This window comes from Lactuca saligna, chromosome 5 (genome assembly GCF_052625555.1).
Source record: "Lactuca saligna cultivar CGN05327 chromosome 5, ASM5262555v1, whole genome shotgun sequence".
In the NCBI taxonomy this organism is placed as follows: Eukaryota; Viridiplantae; Streptophyta; class Magnoliopsida; order Asterales; family Asteraceae; genus Lactuca; species Lactuca saligna.
This window is the reverse complement of record NC_136421.1, coordinates 164,733,199-164,749,878: the sequence shown is the minus strand read 5'-3', so window position 1 is coordinate 164,749,878 and position 16,680 is coordinate 164,733,199. Positions and strand designations below refer to the sequence as shown.

General features: G+C 35.2%; 1 protein-coding gene across 1 annotated transcript; it reads left to right on the top strand.

Moving 5' to 3' along the window:
- Positions 1–14,423: 14,423 nt before the first annotated feature.
- On the top strand, positions 14,424–15,934 carry LOC144998724 (uncharacterized). Its single transcript, XM_078958465.1, has 5 exons — positions 14,424–14,579; positions 14,670–14,922; positions 14,997–15,322; positions 15,384–15,467; positions 15,547–15,934. Exons 3-5 carry the CDS (start codon positions 15,173–15,175, stop codon positions 15,751–15,753), a joined length of 441 nt encoding a protein of 146 aa, XP_078814591.1. The 5' UTR covers positions 14,424–14,579; positions 14,670–14,922; positions 14,997–15,172; the 3' UTR covers positions 15,754–15,934.
- The last annotated feature ends 746 nt before the right edge of the window (positions 15,935–16,680 follow it).

Genomic DNA, 16,680 nt, shown 5'->3' with positions numbered 1-16,680 from the left:
AAATCAAAATAATGAAGATTTTCATGATATTAATGATGTTTGTTCGATTGCAGGATCTGAAAACAATGAAATGTACGAAGATGCACCTTTGGACTTCGATCCAGCTTATCCACCAATGGACAAATGGACAAAAGATCATCTGAAGGAGCAAATAATTGGTAATCCACATGAAGGAATTTTAACAAGAGCTCAAATTCATGCAAAGAATGAGGCATTAAATGTTCATCAAGAATTATGTATGTTCAACGTTTTTATCTCTAAAATTGAGCCAAAAACAGTTAAGAATGCAATGGAACACTCAGATTGGGTTGTTGCAATGCAATCTGAATTTTCTGAATTTGAACGAATAAAGTTTGGAGGTTAATTCCTAAACCAAATGATGTTTCAATTTTCGGATTAAAATGGATTTTCAAAAATAAAACCGAGAAAGATGGAAATATAATTCGAAACAAAGCAAGACTTGTTGTTAAGGGATATTATCAACAAGAAGAAATTGATTACGAAGAAACTTTTGCCCTTGTTGCAAGACTCGAGGTAGTTCGTATATTTTTAGCATATGCAGCTCACAAAGATTTTGATGTATATCAAATGGATGTGAAGTGTGCATTTTTGAATGGAGAACTCGAAGAAACAGTGTATATGGAACAACCTCCATGTTTTATAAATGAAGAACATCCAGACTACATTTATATTTTAGATAAGGCAGTTTATGGTTTGAAACAAGCACCACGAGCCTGGTATGTAACTCTTACTTCATTTTTGAAGCAATCTAAATTTAAACAAGGATCAGTTGACCCCATTTTATTTCGTAAGAAAGTTGGGAATCATCTAATGCTTGTTCAAATTTATGTTGATGATATTATTTTTGGCTCAACTGACCCTGCTTTATCTAAAGAATTCGAAGATTTGATGAAAAGTAAGTTCGAAATGAGCATGATGGAAAAATTAACAATTTTCTTGGTTTAAACATTCGTCAAAACAGAGAAGGCATTTTTATAAATCAAGAAAAATACACAAAGAATCTGCTCGAAAAATTTGGATTAGTGAATAGTATGAAATTACGAATTCCAATGGCAACTGGCGTTAAACTCTCTCCTTCATTAGATAAACCTTTCGTTGATATTACTCTATATAGAATCATGATTGGATCTTTACTCTATTTGACTGCAAGTAGACCTGATATCATATTTTCTGTTTGTAATTGTGCCAGGTATCAATCAAATCCTCGAGAATCACATCTAACTGCTGTAAATAATATATTTCGTTATCTTAAAGGAACATCATCGCATGGATTGTGGTATCCTTCGAATACTGGGTTTTTCATACAAGCATATTCGGATGCTGATTTAGGAGGATGTAATCTGGACAGGAAAAGTACAAGTGGTGGATGTGAATTACTTGATGGTAAATTGGTAAGTTGGCAATAGAAAAAGCAGACACGTGTTTCTATCTCAACAACCGAAGTTGAATATGTTGCTGCTGCTGCTTGCACATCACATATAATATGGATTCAAAGTCAATTACGTGATTATAAAATTAATATGAAAAATATTCCTTTATATTGTGATTCACAAAGTGCAATAAGAATTTTTCATAATCCTGTGCAGCATTCGAAGACCAAACACATTGCTCTTCGCTATCACTTCATAAAAGGTCATGTAGAAGATGGGAGTATTGAAGTTCATTTTGTGAAAACTACTGATCAATTGGCTGATATTTTCACGAAAGCATTGGATGAAAAATCGTTTGTAAGAATTTTAGAAGGACTTGGAATGGTTGATAGCAATTCTATTTCATGCGAAAAAGAAGATTGACAGTTCACAGACACATTATCAATGGATAAGGTTACTGTTCATATGTCACTCTTCAGATGCTTCGTATTCGTATGTTTGATAAATTTTTCTGCAACAAGTAACTTTAGAAAGATTTGTTTTTTTTGTTCTTTATTTTCTAAAAACACAAAAACATCGAAAAGATTTTCATTTTATTTTGTTCTTTATTTTCGAAAAATCAAAAACAACAAAAAGATTTTTTTTTTCTTTTTAAGTACTTTGTTGTAGATTTTCTTGAAGAGATGAAGAGGCAAATGTTCGTAAATTCTAGGGTCAGGTATAAATATCTACTTTTTGAATTTCAAATTTTAAAAACTAGTAAAGATGTCCCTAGAAGCATCCTACGACATGTTGTCTAAAGCCTCAAATTGACTCAATGTTCGAAAGCCTTAATGAAATTATTCATACGAAGATTTCTTCCCAATAAGGCTTACATTCACATTAGTTTAATGAGCTACCTTACTCTTCTCACATGAGTTAAAAATTTTCTGTTTTGTCCAATATAACAGAGGTACATTCTTTCTAAGGAACTAATCTTTTTCATCTTAAAATTCTTACACTTGCACACACGAAGACATATATCAATGAGGTTTATGATCAAAACCAATCGAAATCTAGGTATATCACAAATTTGTGTTAATGATCAATCGTCATGAGACAATGATGATAGTGAAACCCAAATTTCTTTCCAAGTTAAGGAATTGACGGGGAACTATGTTCCAGCTTTAATGAAACTTTTGTTTCAGTACCAATCTTCAAAACTCCAAATCATCTTCATTTCGTATGAATGATCTTGATCAAAATTTCGTAATCCATGAAGTTTGTTACCCAACAAGATTCAACATAATTTTTTTTTCATGAATATGATTTCTGTGTGATTTCACTTCGAATTCCAAAGTTACTTTAAATATTTTTCAGAGAACACTTGTCACTGACTACACTGGTCACACAAGTAATTTCTGTTACATTTACTCACCTTATGTTAAGGCTGATATGTAATGAAATTGTTTTTAGCTACCCATGTAACCTTACAAAAGATGCCCTTCGAAACTTATCTACAAGTTTTTGATTGTATTTCACGAGAACATACACAAGCTGTTGAATATCTCTCTTGATAATTAACGAAGAAACCTTTTCCTGGGGTTTAACTTCCTTCGTGTCAAATTTATTTTTGACATCACAAATATCCAAAAAAAAATTCAATTTGCTTCTGATCTTAATTCTTTGATACAATGCACACAGGAAATCCTTGAGGTTCTGAGTAATACCAACTCAGGCTGATGATTTCAAAACTCTGGCAAATGACTTTACTTCAAAACCCAAAAGTAAAAGAGCCTAACCTCCATCCGAAGGATTTTGACGGTTACAATTCCATTGGGTCAATAAATACAGGCTGTTTGAGGATATGTTTTGTATTCCTTCCGGTTTTCAAGGCGATGTGACAGTTACTTTTTGATGCATGGTTACTTTATCACCGTCATGATGTGCTTTTCTTGGTGACACGTCATAAAACATTAAATCCTTATCCCACTTTGATTTCAAATTGAAGATTTAGATATAAAAGGGGATTCAAGGGGTATTCATCCATTTACGCTTACATTATCTCGAAAACTCTTTGTAACTCAAAATTTCTCTATTCTTCATCTTGTTCAAAACCCTAAAAATAGAGAATGTGGAGAATGTTGCGGCTGAACCTTCACACACCACGGATGATGTTACTTCAGTACCAATCATGAAAATCCAAGGGACAAATTATCAGGTGGAGTCTAATGTGTCGTTGTATCCAAAAGAACTTAAGATGCTGATTGTTGCTCTGCAACACTCTGTCCTGTCAAAAGCAATGTTTAACTATTTTGTTGTTCCTATTTCCTGGTTATCACAAGTCGGATACACTGCTACATATTCAAAGGCCTTGGATGTAGTTACATTTAACCTAATTAACGACAAAAGGTTAGGTTGACTCAAAAGCTTTTTTTTGCAAAATTCTTGCTATTCCAAACTCTTCACCATATATGTCATTCACATTTCCACAAATATTCCACATGTTCAATGAAATGGGACATCAACCATAGTTAACCAAAATTAGTGATTTCAAGAAATCAGGACTTCCTTGTGTGTGTAATTTTTTGTTTGGCATTTTTCTTTGGTGCTTGACTGGCAGAACGGTGGGTCTTGATAAAGGTATAATGGAGGTATACGCCATGGTAGCAGGGCTATATTATGATCTTCAAGTGGACTATTCGAATCAATTATTGAAGGAATTTCAAAAGAGTATCGTGAATACGAATGTTGTTTATGGAATTTCGTGTGCTAGATATTGGAGCCTGATCTTACAATATTTTTATGACAAAGAAGGGATATTGGTACCAGCTGATGAGGAGAAAGTTGTATTTCATACATACCATTGTCCAAAGGATGCAACAGATGATCTGGATGAGTTTCCGTTTGCAACTTGTATTCCTGATGTGATGCTCAAGAGAATTGATCCTTCGAATTTCATCTTGGTTTCTTACTTAGAAACTATTGATACTTCTGTGGAAACTGGGATTCTTCTACCACATCCATCTGAGAAGAAATCCAAGAAGATGAAGAAACCTGTTGTTGGATCTTCGGATACCAAAGCCAAGTCTTCGAAGAAAACAAAGCAGGTTCCTGTGATTGAACCTGAACTATTTCAGCCAAAGCCTATTGTTCCTGATACCCAAGTCATTGAAAACGAAATAATTCCTTCGAAGATTGGTGTATTCAAGCGTATTTAGATGAAATCGAAGACAAAGAGAAGATCGTTGGGTACGAAGATGGTTCTTAAACCACAAGTTTCTCACCAAGGAGTAATTTTTAGAGAACTTCATGCTCCTGTTTCTCCTTCAACAAAGAAGAGAATGGCTGTTGACATGGCCAAACATATTTCTCATAAGAAGAAGAGAAAGTTGATCATTTCTTATGATTCCACCGCTGATGACACATAAGTTATTCCTGAAACTCTTGAAGCAACTTTAATTCTTGATTCTTCTACCATTGATACTTTAGTGACTCAACCACCCGAAGTTTCGATTGCCAAGACAGTTTATGTGGAGGCTCGAACTTCAGACATCACTTTAAGCATATCTGATATGGGTACAAATGTCATCATGGGTGAGGATACTTTGAAGATTGTAGATCAAGGTATTTCTTTACCTCCACAGGTTACTCCCATTGTTCCAATAACATGTGCTACTGATTCACCCACTTTCCAACATGTCATCAATACCCCTTTCACTTCTATTTTTCATCTCAATCTACTGATCCGCTAAAACCAACTTCACCTGTTGATGATACCATGTAATTGGAGATTGAAACTGATACCGAAGGTTTTGGAGGAACCTTTGAAGATTTGAATTTTGATGCAGACGAATAAGATTTTCCTGATCACATGTTAATGACCATGAAGCAATTTAAAATCTTAAATTCAAAGTTGAATTATATTCTTCAATCTCAAGCTGCTATTGGGGGGGGGGGGGTTCTTCCGTCTCAAATTTAGAGGTTGATTCTCTACTGAAGGTCTTCGAATCCAAGGTCATAAACAAAGTTTCTATCATGGTAAGGGATTCTGAAGGATGGCTTTTGGAGAAAGTTGATTCTATTGATCAATCGAATGATCTTTGTATGACTTCTCAGCGTCAGGATTTCTTGCATGAAGTGAAAGACTTGAAACTCATAACCAAGGAAAGACATGTGCTATTTGTTCAAGAAGTAAAGAAAGTTCGAGAAGATGTCAATTTACAAATACGCGAACTATGTGAAGATATGCGGAAGGAAGTTCAAGCTGTCTAACAAGATTATGCTTCTGTGAATCAAAAGATTGACATTATCTGTGATGCAGTTTCCAGATTTGTCAAAATATTCGAAAGTATGAGTCCTCAATTTACTCTTATTTCTGAAAAAGAAGATAAGCATTCTGGTGACTTGCTTGGGTTATTAAAGGAATTGAAGGAATTATATGTCAAGCCTGTTCCTTCTTCGTTAATTACTTCGGAATTCTTGTCACATAAATTCTTGCAGTTTGAAGCAATTTTACACAAATAACTGTCCCCTCTTACTCGCATATCCAACCTTCTTGCATCTGTGTCACATGCACCACCTATTGTCACAGGGGTGCAAGAGGGAGAAATGAAACTTGATTTTACGAAGGCTGGGGAACATGTTAAAAAAAGCAAGGTTGATTCGAAGGTGGAGGGAAAGAAAATTTTTGCTGCAAAACCAATTGTTGTTTCAGCTGGTCCAGTTTCTTCTACTGTGGTCACAACTGTTCCAATAACCAAGCCAATACTAAATGGATTTGTAAGTGGGGAATCAGGTGGGAGTGTTTCAAAGACGAAGACTATGGTGATTGAGACAGCTTCGAAAGATAGAGGGAAAGGAATTTTGATTGAGAAGACGAAAGAAGAAAAGAAAGCAGAGGTAGAAGCTGAAGTAGAAAAAAATGAGACATTTACAAAGCATTATGACTCTTCTTGCTCAAGATCCTTCAAATTTAGATAAAGGAGATCCTTCGAAGCAATACAACTATGAAACAATTGAGGCCAGAGTTATGTTTGATCACAGGTACTATTTTGAGAAGAGTCCAAAGAAAAGTTATGTGGTTACAAACTCTAATTCAAGTCAGCTCGATTTTCCAATAAATGAGATGATGTTTATCATGCCTCAGTTTCGAGCTGAAGTCAAGTGTAAGGATGTAGATGAAGGGAAGAAGATGAAAATTCGTTTTCATGCAGTATTGGGTAAGGCTCCTGAAGAAGTCTGGTCACTCGAGAAAATAAAGAAAGTAATCAATATAAAAAGGGATGTGATTTTCGAAAGTGTCATCCAAAATCTCAGATACTTAGTGATCAGATCAAGTGGAAAAACTTGTGACTTCACTATAGCAGACTTTCTGTTGATGAACTTATATGATCTTATACAAGTTGCATTATTGCTAAGGGACAATTCGTTTTCCTTTCTTCAAGATACCGAACCAGATGTATTCAAGCTTGGTTGTCAACACATCAAGATCTATATAGAAAATTATTTTGAGTGTCTTGCTCAGACTGATGTAGAGTTGGCAACAACAAAATGAATTGAAATTACTGCACCAATGGCTCCCACGAAGAAACAAGCAAAACTAAAGAAATTCGGAGATAGTGAAATCTGCTTAAAACCATTGGGTATTGTTTTTGCTGGGAAAGATAAGGCAGGAAGGGCAAAACATTTTTTGTTTCAAACTTGTGAAGTTGAGCGATATTCAACTTCTCAATATATGAACTTGATTGTTCGTATGAATCATTGTAAAAAGAATAACGAAGGAGACAAGAAGGAGATTAAGAAGGTCATACCATGGTATACTGAGATAAGAAGCATTATGATTTATTCAATCCAATTGTTGACCAACTGAAGACTTCGACTTTAATCACAAAGGGGGAGATTGTAAGGGTAAAAATGTTGTAATTAGTCGAAGGGCTTAGGTCTTCATACGAAGAGTTTCATGTCTTCATATGTTATATAATGTATTTTTCTAAGGCAATGTATTTGAAGCTTAATGTTCAGTCCTTACAATATTTTGTAACAACCCGAAATTTCCATACCATCTTTTGTAACTCTTTCGTAATACAATTCACGCAACCAATCGTCGTTTCCAAATTCGATTTCCGATCTTTCGTTTAATTAAGTCATTAACTGGTACATATTTAAAATGACTTAATGGGTGTCTTAACACATTTAGAAATCATTTTAACACCCAACTTTAGTGATCGGAATATTTTTAGAAATTACCGTATCGGGTTACGGCAACTCAATCGGGTACGACCAAAAGCCTCGTCTAACGCCGGTATCGGGTAGAATTCCACCGTGTTCAGGTTTTAGAACCTATATAAACGTGTTTAAGCCTCCATTTGAAGCCTTTGGCCAATTTCTCATTTAACTCTTCCAACCTCTCTCCTCATCCAAATTCAAAGGTCCAAAACTAAGATTTAAGGCTTCCAATCAAAGAGGTAACACCCCTAAATTGTTATTCAACCTCTTTAGCCTTTAAATTTATGTTTAAATCATGTTTTGGGACCAAGAGCATGAGTTTACGGCCAAGGAACAAGCTTGGGCCGTAAACTCCTAAAGATGGGGTTTTTAAGCCCTAAAACCCCTCCTAAGCAATGTTGGACATTAGATATGGCTTAATGACTTAATGGAAAGGACTTATAACATTTAAAACATTGATTTTGAGGGACAAAAGTGAGTTTACGGACAAGACATATTCTTGGGCCGTAAACTCATGTTCATGGGGTTTTTGAGCCAAATAACCCTTCCAAATCATAGTTGGGACTTAGATATGACCTTAAGGCTTGCTAATCTAGACTTGGAACACTTTAAACATGACTTTTGGGGGACAAAAGTGAGTTTACGGCCAAGACACATTCTTGGGCCGTAAACTCCACATAAATGGGGATTTAGTACCCTAAAACATGTCCAAATGCCTTGAAACTTAACCAATGGCCTTGTGGTAAAATCTAGATGCATCTAAAAATAGTTTAAGGGTTTTAAACACATCAAAAATGTCATTTATAGGAGTTTACGGCCTAGGAACATACCCTTGGCCGTAAACTCATCAAACTTGTTAAATGATGCATCAAATACACTCAAATGGCTTGCATAAATTTCTAGAATGACATGTGATTGTTTTAAGCATCAAAAACTAACTTTTTCATGGGTATAATAGAGTTTACGGCCTTAGAACATACCCCTAGGCCGTAAACTCCAAAAAGTGTATTAAATGATGTTCTAAATTCATAACAAGGCTTGGAAAATTAAGTAGAATCACATGTGATTATCCTTTGTAGCTCAAATCAATTTATCTTGGCCATAGGTGAGTTTACGGCCGTAAACTCTTATGGGGTGGCCGTAAACTCCCATTTAAGTGTTAAAATTTCATACAATCCATTCCAAGGCATTTTAGAAATCCATTCCAACAATCCCCATGTCCATTTAAGCCATTTAAACACTCAAAACTACACCAACATGAGTTTACGGCTGTAAACTCATGTGTGTGTGTGTGTTCTATGGCTGTAAACTCCTTAAAATGTTTACTCTTGGGGAGTAAACTCATGTCCCAAGTCCCTAGTGCCATTACACGTTCGAAGATGTCACCCGGGTCACTCCAAACGCTCGTTTTGAGGTGTTTAACCTCATTGGAGTGTAATGTTCCATATGATTAGTGAATGTATCTCTAATTGTATATATATGGACATTATATCATTTTACATAGGGACATCGCGAGTAATCAAACCCCGAACCAACGTCTAGTATTCAAAACCGACATGTTTCCGAGTCCGGTGAGTTCATACCCCTATCCTTTTTCACTGTTTTCACTGTTTTCAGGGGGGGGACACAAGAAAAGTACAAGAGAATTATTGTACTCAAAACATGTTTTCAAATGTGTGATTCACATTTCATATGCTTTTATTACTGATCATCACAACTGATAACCATTTGAACATGCAGATCACGTAACATATATTTGTGAAATAGGTCTTTAAACTGTCATGTTTTACATATATTTCACAAATGGTTTTCCACATTTTACCAGTTAAAAGCACGACATTAAATGTTTGAACATAATACCTGTACATTGTTTTGTCCTCGGTAACACTCCACACACATACGCGAGTGGAGGACTATCATATTATTACTAGTAAATTTGTTAATCCTGTATGATTGGAGACACGTCCTCGGAGAACACTCCACCGAGATATGCGAGTGGAGGACTACACCCATAACCAGAATCTCTGGTATTTAGAGAGCATGACTTGAGTGTATAGATCTATACGGGGCTGACTACCCCACACCTGGCTGCTAGCTACAGCCGAACCGAAATGGTTCAAGGGTGACGAAAGTCATAAGTATGTGGACTACTTATTGCCACATATGGACTCCTTATTGCCACAGGTTTTAGTCTATTGTATGGTTATGGAACTCGCAATTAGGATAATAGAGATTTACTTATAGTAATAATGAACCACTTTATACATCTTTTACATCTTTTACATCTTTTACATCTTTTACATCTTTCACGTACAGTAACTAACAATCAGGAAAGTACGGGACTTTCCTGGGGAAAACATGGAACCTAAACATGATTACATCTTTTACATCTTTAACATCGTTTAGATTAGAAACCAACATGGAGGAAAGCATGGGGCTTTCCTGGGTAACACTTACATAACTAGAAAGAGTAACAACTGGATAACAATACATCTTTTAAAATTGGTAACATACAATAAGGAAAGTATAGGACTTTCCTGGTAATACATGATAAGTAAACAGAACAGTTTAACAATGTCAGATAACCAACTATACATTTTCATATGAGTAGACATGTTTTCAGTGTACAAACTTATTATACTTTACATTTGTGAAACAATAACCAACTTTTAAGAAAATATGGGATTTTCTTGGTGTACATAACATTTCAGAAACAGAAAGGAAACTCGAAACATTTTCACAAACAAAAACCGCTTATGAACTCACCAGCTTTATGCTGATTTTCAAACCGCTTGTGTTCTTAGGTCAGCATTAGAATAGGTACCCGAAGATCCTTTTGCTTGAAGACGGTGTACATGAAGACCCGTTTCTTTTTGTTTATAAATATTATGTATCACAACTGTACAAACTTTACTTTTGAAACAACTGTAAAACTTTCTTATGTAATGTAATGGTTGCTTTACTTTACTTACTATGTGCATTGGATTTGATACTCAGCGTGGAGTCAACCCCGGAAATGTTTCCGCCTTCGGTTTTCGGGGTGTGACAGATTGGTATCAGAGCCCTTGTTTATAGTGAATGAAGTATACCAAACCTTACATGGTATAAAACTATAAACACTAAAGGGCCTTAGTGCTCTGAATTAAAAGTATATTTAAACTACAAGTATTTTCAAAAGTATACAAGTATACCAAACCATTGTCATCCGTAACCACAAGTAGAAACGAACATAAGTAATTGGGTGTTGTGTGCTATGGTTAAACCTGAGCAGTTATGTAGTCGTGTCTAGGGTCAATATAGCTTGGCCAACTATATTCATTCGAGACACGGCCAACATGTGCTTGGGAGTGACTGTGGTATGCGGCATGCCTAAAACTTACCCTAATATTCCAAAACATCGAATCATTGTCGTAAACAATTCATGAAATACTATGGGAGTATTTCTCGAGCCAATCCTCTGTAGTAATCCTTATTCGAGTGACTTTCTGTGATTATTCTTAGCGATAAATTATCTGTTCGATAACTCTTTCCTGCTTTATCGCTTATTCGAATCATATAACTGCCATATCTATCGATTCAATGTAGAGGACTTACCATCCCCTCTTTCTTGATCTTATTAGATCAAGATGCCTCCCCGAAAGAGACCCAGCTCAAAGAACAACAACAATCCTTCTTCTCCGCCGCCTCCTCCCCAATTTGACCTAGCATCGCTCCAGACGATGATGAAATGGCCGATTTAATCGACGATGTGATGTGGGAGTCGAGAGAAAATGATACCAACCTCAATGAAGGAACCTAGAATACAATGGGTAGCGGTGTGGATAGTGATTTTACACAGTTGTTGGAAGAAGTGGAAACTCAATTGTATCCTGGTTGCATCTTTCTTCCCTTGAGTTTCTAGCAAAGTTAATGCATATGAAGGTGAACAACAAATGGACTGATAGTTCATAAGGTGTTACGGTACTTTCCTGTGACCCCTAGACAACGACGTTTATATTGTTCGAGGCACATTGCCAAACATATGATTTGGCATAGTACCAGACGTTCAGAAGATGGTGTGTTGTGTCATCCTGTTGATGGGAACATTGGCAAGATTTTGATAAAAAAAAAATACCCCGACTTCTCGAGTGAGCCCCATAACGTACGCCTAGGTATTTCAGCTGGCGGTTTCAATCCATTTGGAAACATGTGTAATCCACATAGCACATGGTCGTTCATACTTACTACATATAATCTGCCACCTTGGATTTGTATGAAAGAGTCATCAGTCTTGTTGACTTTGTTGATTCCGGACCCCCGAAAGCTCTTGGTAAGGATATGGATGCTTTCCTTAAGCCATTGGTGGAAGAGCTTAAACACTTGTGGAACTCAAGTGTACGTATTAAATATGTGGTGACAAACACATTCTTCATGATGAGAGCTATGTTGTTGTGGACAATAAACGACTAGCCAGCTCATAGTAGTCTATCAGGTTAGAGTGGGCAAGGGGATAGAGCATGTGCTACATGCAATGAAGACACTCCTTCATACCGTGCAACAAAAAAAGTCGTATATATCGGTCATCATTGTTTCCTAGATGCTAACGATTCGTTAAGAAAGAGGTTGGACTTTAACGGGATGGAAGAGACAAGACCCTCTCTGAGACACTTTAGTAATGACAACATACAAGAGCAACTAGGTCGTCTATTAACTCGTAAATCGGGTAAACATCCTAAGCATGGAGGCGGGGAGCCAATGCGGCAATATTACGAGTTGAAATGGTTGAAACGAAGCATTTTCTTCGAACTCGAGTATTGGTCTTCTCTACAGTTGAAACACAACATAGATCTCATGCATGTCCAGAAAATTATGGATGAGAGTTTGTTAGGTACTCTTTTAATGACCAATAAAAGTAAAGACACAACAAATGCACGAGAGGACTTGAGAATTCTAAACATTCAGAGAAATGCATGGTTGCAAAAAAAAATGGTGACAAGTTTCATAGATCCCATGCAAGATACTCTTTCATGAAATCTAGTCGACAACTTTTTTGTCAATTTATATAAGATGTTAAACTGCCATATGGGTTTGGTTCTAACATCAGTAAGAAAGTGAACGATACCAATACTAACATTATTGGGTTGAAAGCGCATGACCACCACATTCTTATGCAACGTTTGATACCGATTAGAGAAAGAGGGTTGTTAGACAAAGACACTTATACACCTATTGTAGACCTTTGTACGTTTTTCAAGCAACTTTGTTACAGAAGATTGAAGGTGGAGGATATGAGGAAAGCAAAAGTAGACATTATTGTAATCGTGTGCAAATTAGAATTGATTTATCCTCCAACATTTTTTGACATTATGGTTCATTTACTTTAGCATTTACTTGATTAAGCAATTTTCGGAGGCTCAGTATGAATGAGTGGATGTATCCAATCGAAATGTATATGGAAAAACTAAAAAACTATGTCAGAAACAAGGAGAGGCCAGAAGGTTCTATAGATGAGGGTTATGTTGCTAAAGAAGCTTTATAATTTTGTTCGATGTACCTTCGAGATATAAAGAATCAATTCAATTGTCCGGAAAGAAATGATGATGTTGTCATTGAAAAAACAAAGTTTTGGATGTTTGAGTCTAAATGTCAACCGACCAGCACAACCCAAATCAAAACCCTTAATTTAATGGAAATGCATAACATGGAATGGTTTGAATTGAATAGTTGTTAAGAAGTCACACAGTATATCAGGTAACTAATCTTATCTCTAACTTTCATCCTTAATTTTTTTTTTTATCTTTTTAAATCAATATCTTTTGGTCATCAACATAGGAAATTCAAATCTGAATATCTCCAAAGTGATGAAAAGAGAGAATTTCGTAATTGGTTTTGTGAGAAGGTAATATAAATTAATAAAAAAAATTTGTTTCATTGATCTAATGAATACATAATACATATTACTTTATAATTGCTAGGTTCATCAAATGAAAATAGAAAACTCTCTAGAATTCCACAAAGAGTCGTCGGCTCTTGGAATGGGTCTGCAAATAAATGCTTATTCTTACACCGCATGCATAGTCAACGGTGTTAGGTTTATGGTACTTAGTCATGACACACAACGCACAACACAAAGCTCTGGGGTTTTAGTTGTGGGTGAGAAAGGCGAGAAATATTATGGCCAATTAGAAGAGATTATAAATTTGAGGTATACACATGAATATTCAACGGTACTATTTCGTTGCAAGTGGCTTGATACTCGAACATGAGTTATTTCTAGTTATAATTTCACCAGTATCAACACACGACACGAAGCATACAAAGATGATCACTCATATATGCTTCACAAGCCAAACAACTGTTCTACATCAGAGAGCCAAACAATAACCATCGGTGTATTGTCGAGCATGTTAATTATCGAAGTATTTAGGATCTACCATCGAACGATGATCGTGTCCAAAATGTTGACAATGGCTCACACAAAAATGTAGAAAATGATGATGTACATCAAAATATCTCTTCATCCGATGCTTCGCTTTTTATCGATTTCAGCATGTACTTTCAAAACATTCCTAGAATCATTGTTGATGTTGAAACTACAACTAAAGTTCCTCCGCCAACTGGTAGAGTCAATGATGTTTCTGATTGCAAGACTGATTACAATAAGACCAATTCTGATTATGATACCGAAGAAGATAGTGAAGGATATGAGGAAGATTCTGATTAGAATAGTTCTTATGTAATACATGTTTGTAATATGAACTTTATTTAGATTTCTAGTTTATATAGAAATCTTTATTCCTATGTAAATGTTTATTTCTATGTAATGTGTATTTGTAATAAAAATTGTATCTGTATATCTTATAATTTTTCAGGAACTGATGTCAATATGGTTTTTGTTTGTGTATACCATGGTTGTTGTTATGGGACGTGGACACGGGGGTGATGGAGCTAAGGATCCACCTCTCCCAGGTGGTAGAGGCGTTGGTCATCACGAGCAGGACCGTAAGTTTTATTATGAATTTTTATTTACAAATTTTATTCAGTTATTATAAATTAAATACCCTTTCTAATAATTTTTAATTATATTTGTAGTTGAGCAACGTGCACACAGGAAAGTCCGAGGCAAAGCCAAAAATATAAAACTTGAAAAAACGCTCTTACAGAACCAGGGAAAACCGATTAGCTTGGAATATAATAGGGATATAACATTTGATCCCGTAGGAGAGCTGAAAGACATGTTTTCACGAGAAGTTAGAGAAACAATGTGATATATGGTCCTTTTGATACATAGACTTGGAAAAAAGTTTCCCCTGCTATAAAGGACACCATAATACAACATTTAGGGGTAATTATTTATTTAAAAATATTTTATATGGTCAACTATAACTCGTTTTTTACATGGTTAACTTTTTTTTGTAGACAAAGTTTGATTTGGATCAGATGTACTAGGATGTACAAGCTAATATGTTGACAGAGAGTTTTCAAGCAGCTTTGTCAAAAGGTTATCGAGAACGTAAAGATGACGCAAAAGAAATTTTAAGTTAGTCGGGGGGTATGAAGATATCTCGAGAGCATTAGCTAACCATCCAGATGGTATGGATGTTGATAACTGGAAGAAAGCAGTTAAGTATTTCCAAACGGACGAACACATAATTGCTTCAAACAGGAACAAAAAAGTTTGTCAAATGCAAACAAATATGAATCATGGGGGGTCGAACTCGTATAGCAGTACTTGCTATAAGAAGGTAACGTAAAATACATGTAATTATTTATTTAAAATATAATCTAATTTTTAAAGTTAAACAGAACCTTAAGAGAGTGGAAACGTTTCGCAAATCTCATACCGATAAGGATGGTCTATTTGTTACAATTGAGGCGGAACAACAATATGTAAGTATTTAATTATAATTTTATCATATAATTGGATGTTTATTTATACTTAATTGTTACTCACTTTTGGGAGTTACAGAATCGGTTAGTCAAAGTGCTCTTAAAACAAACCGAAGGTGAAAGTGAGTTAACACCCGCTCAAGGAAGAGCTGCTTTTGAGAAAGCATTAGGAGAGCGACGTGGCCATATCAGAGGCATCGTTCGTAAACCTTCTGCTCTCCCATCAATTTCACAATCATCACAACCATCACCTCAACCATCACAAGTAAAACAATCTACTTCTTAGTTTAAAAATATCAATCTACTTGTGCATCATAAAATGCATGTTGATTTGGTAATTTTGGTTTTGTGGTGATTATTTGCTAAAAGCATTGATAAATGGGTTTTTTTCCCAAGTGCAAGAAATAGCGATGTACCTGGTTTTTTTGTCTAAGGTTAGAAATACCAATCTACTTTGGCATCATAAAATACATGTTGATTTGGTAATTTTGGTTTTGTGGTGATCATTTGCAAAAAAACTTTGGTAATTAGGTTTTTGGCCTAAGTGCAAAAAATAACAACATACTTTGGTTTTTTTTGTCTTAGTTTAAAAATAACAATCTACTTTAGCATCATAAAATGCATGTTAATTTGCTAATTTTGGTTTTGTGGTGATTATTTGCTAAAAGCATTGGTAATTGGGTTTTTGTCCCAAGTGCAAGAAATAACAATATACTTTCGTTTTTTGTTTTAGTTTAAAAATAGCAATCTACTTTAGCATCATAAAATGTACTTTGATAGTTTTTGTTTATATTTAATAATTTAACTAATAAATTTATATATGTATGTAGGGATGAGTTTTATTTGCATATTACTCTTATTGTCATGCTTTGGTACTTGTTAGATTGTAAAATTTTTGGTTGTTTTCTGTAATTACCGACGGCATTATTACTTTTTATATTTAATCTGATGTTATGTAATTACCAGACTATAACCGGCGACACTATTACCGGCGATTTTAATCGGATGTCTGTTTTGTAATTAGCGTGGAAATTATTACTTTTTATATTTAATCGAATGTTGTTATGTAATTATCGGCAACATTATTACCAGTGACACTATTACCGACAACCAAAGTCATTGATTAAAAAAAAATTAAAAAATGAAAATAGTTATTACCGGCAATATCATCATTACTGGAGACAAACTCATTAGTGGCGACGGAACTCTTTAG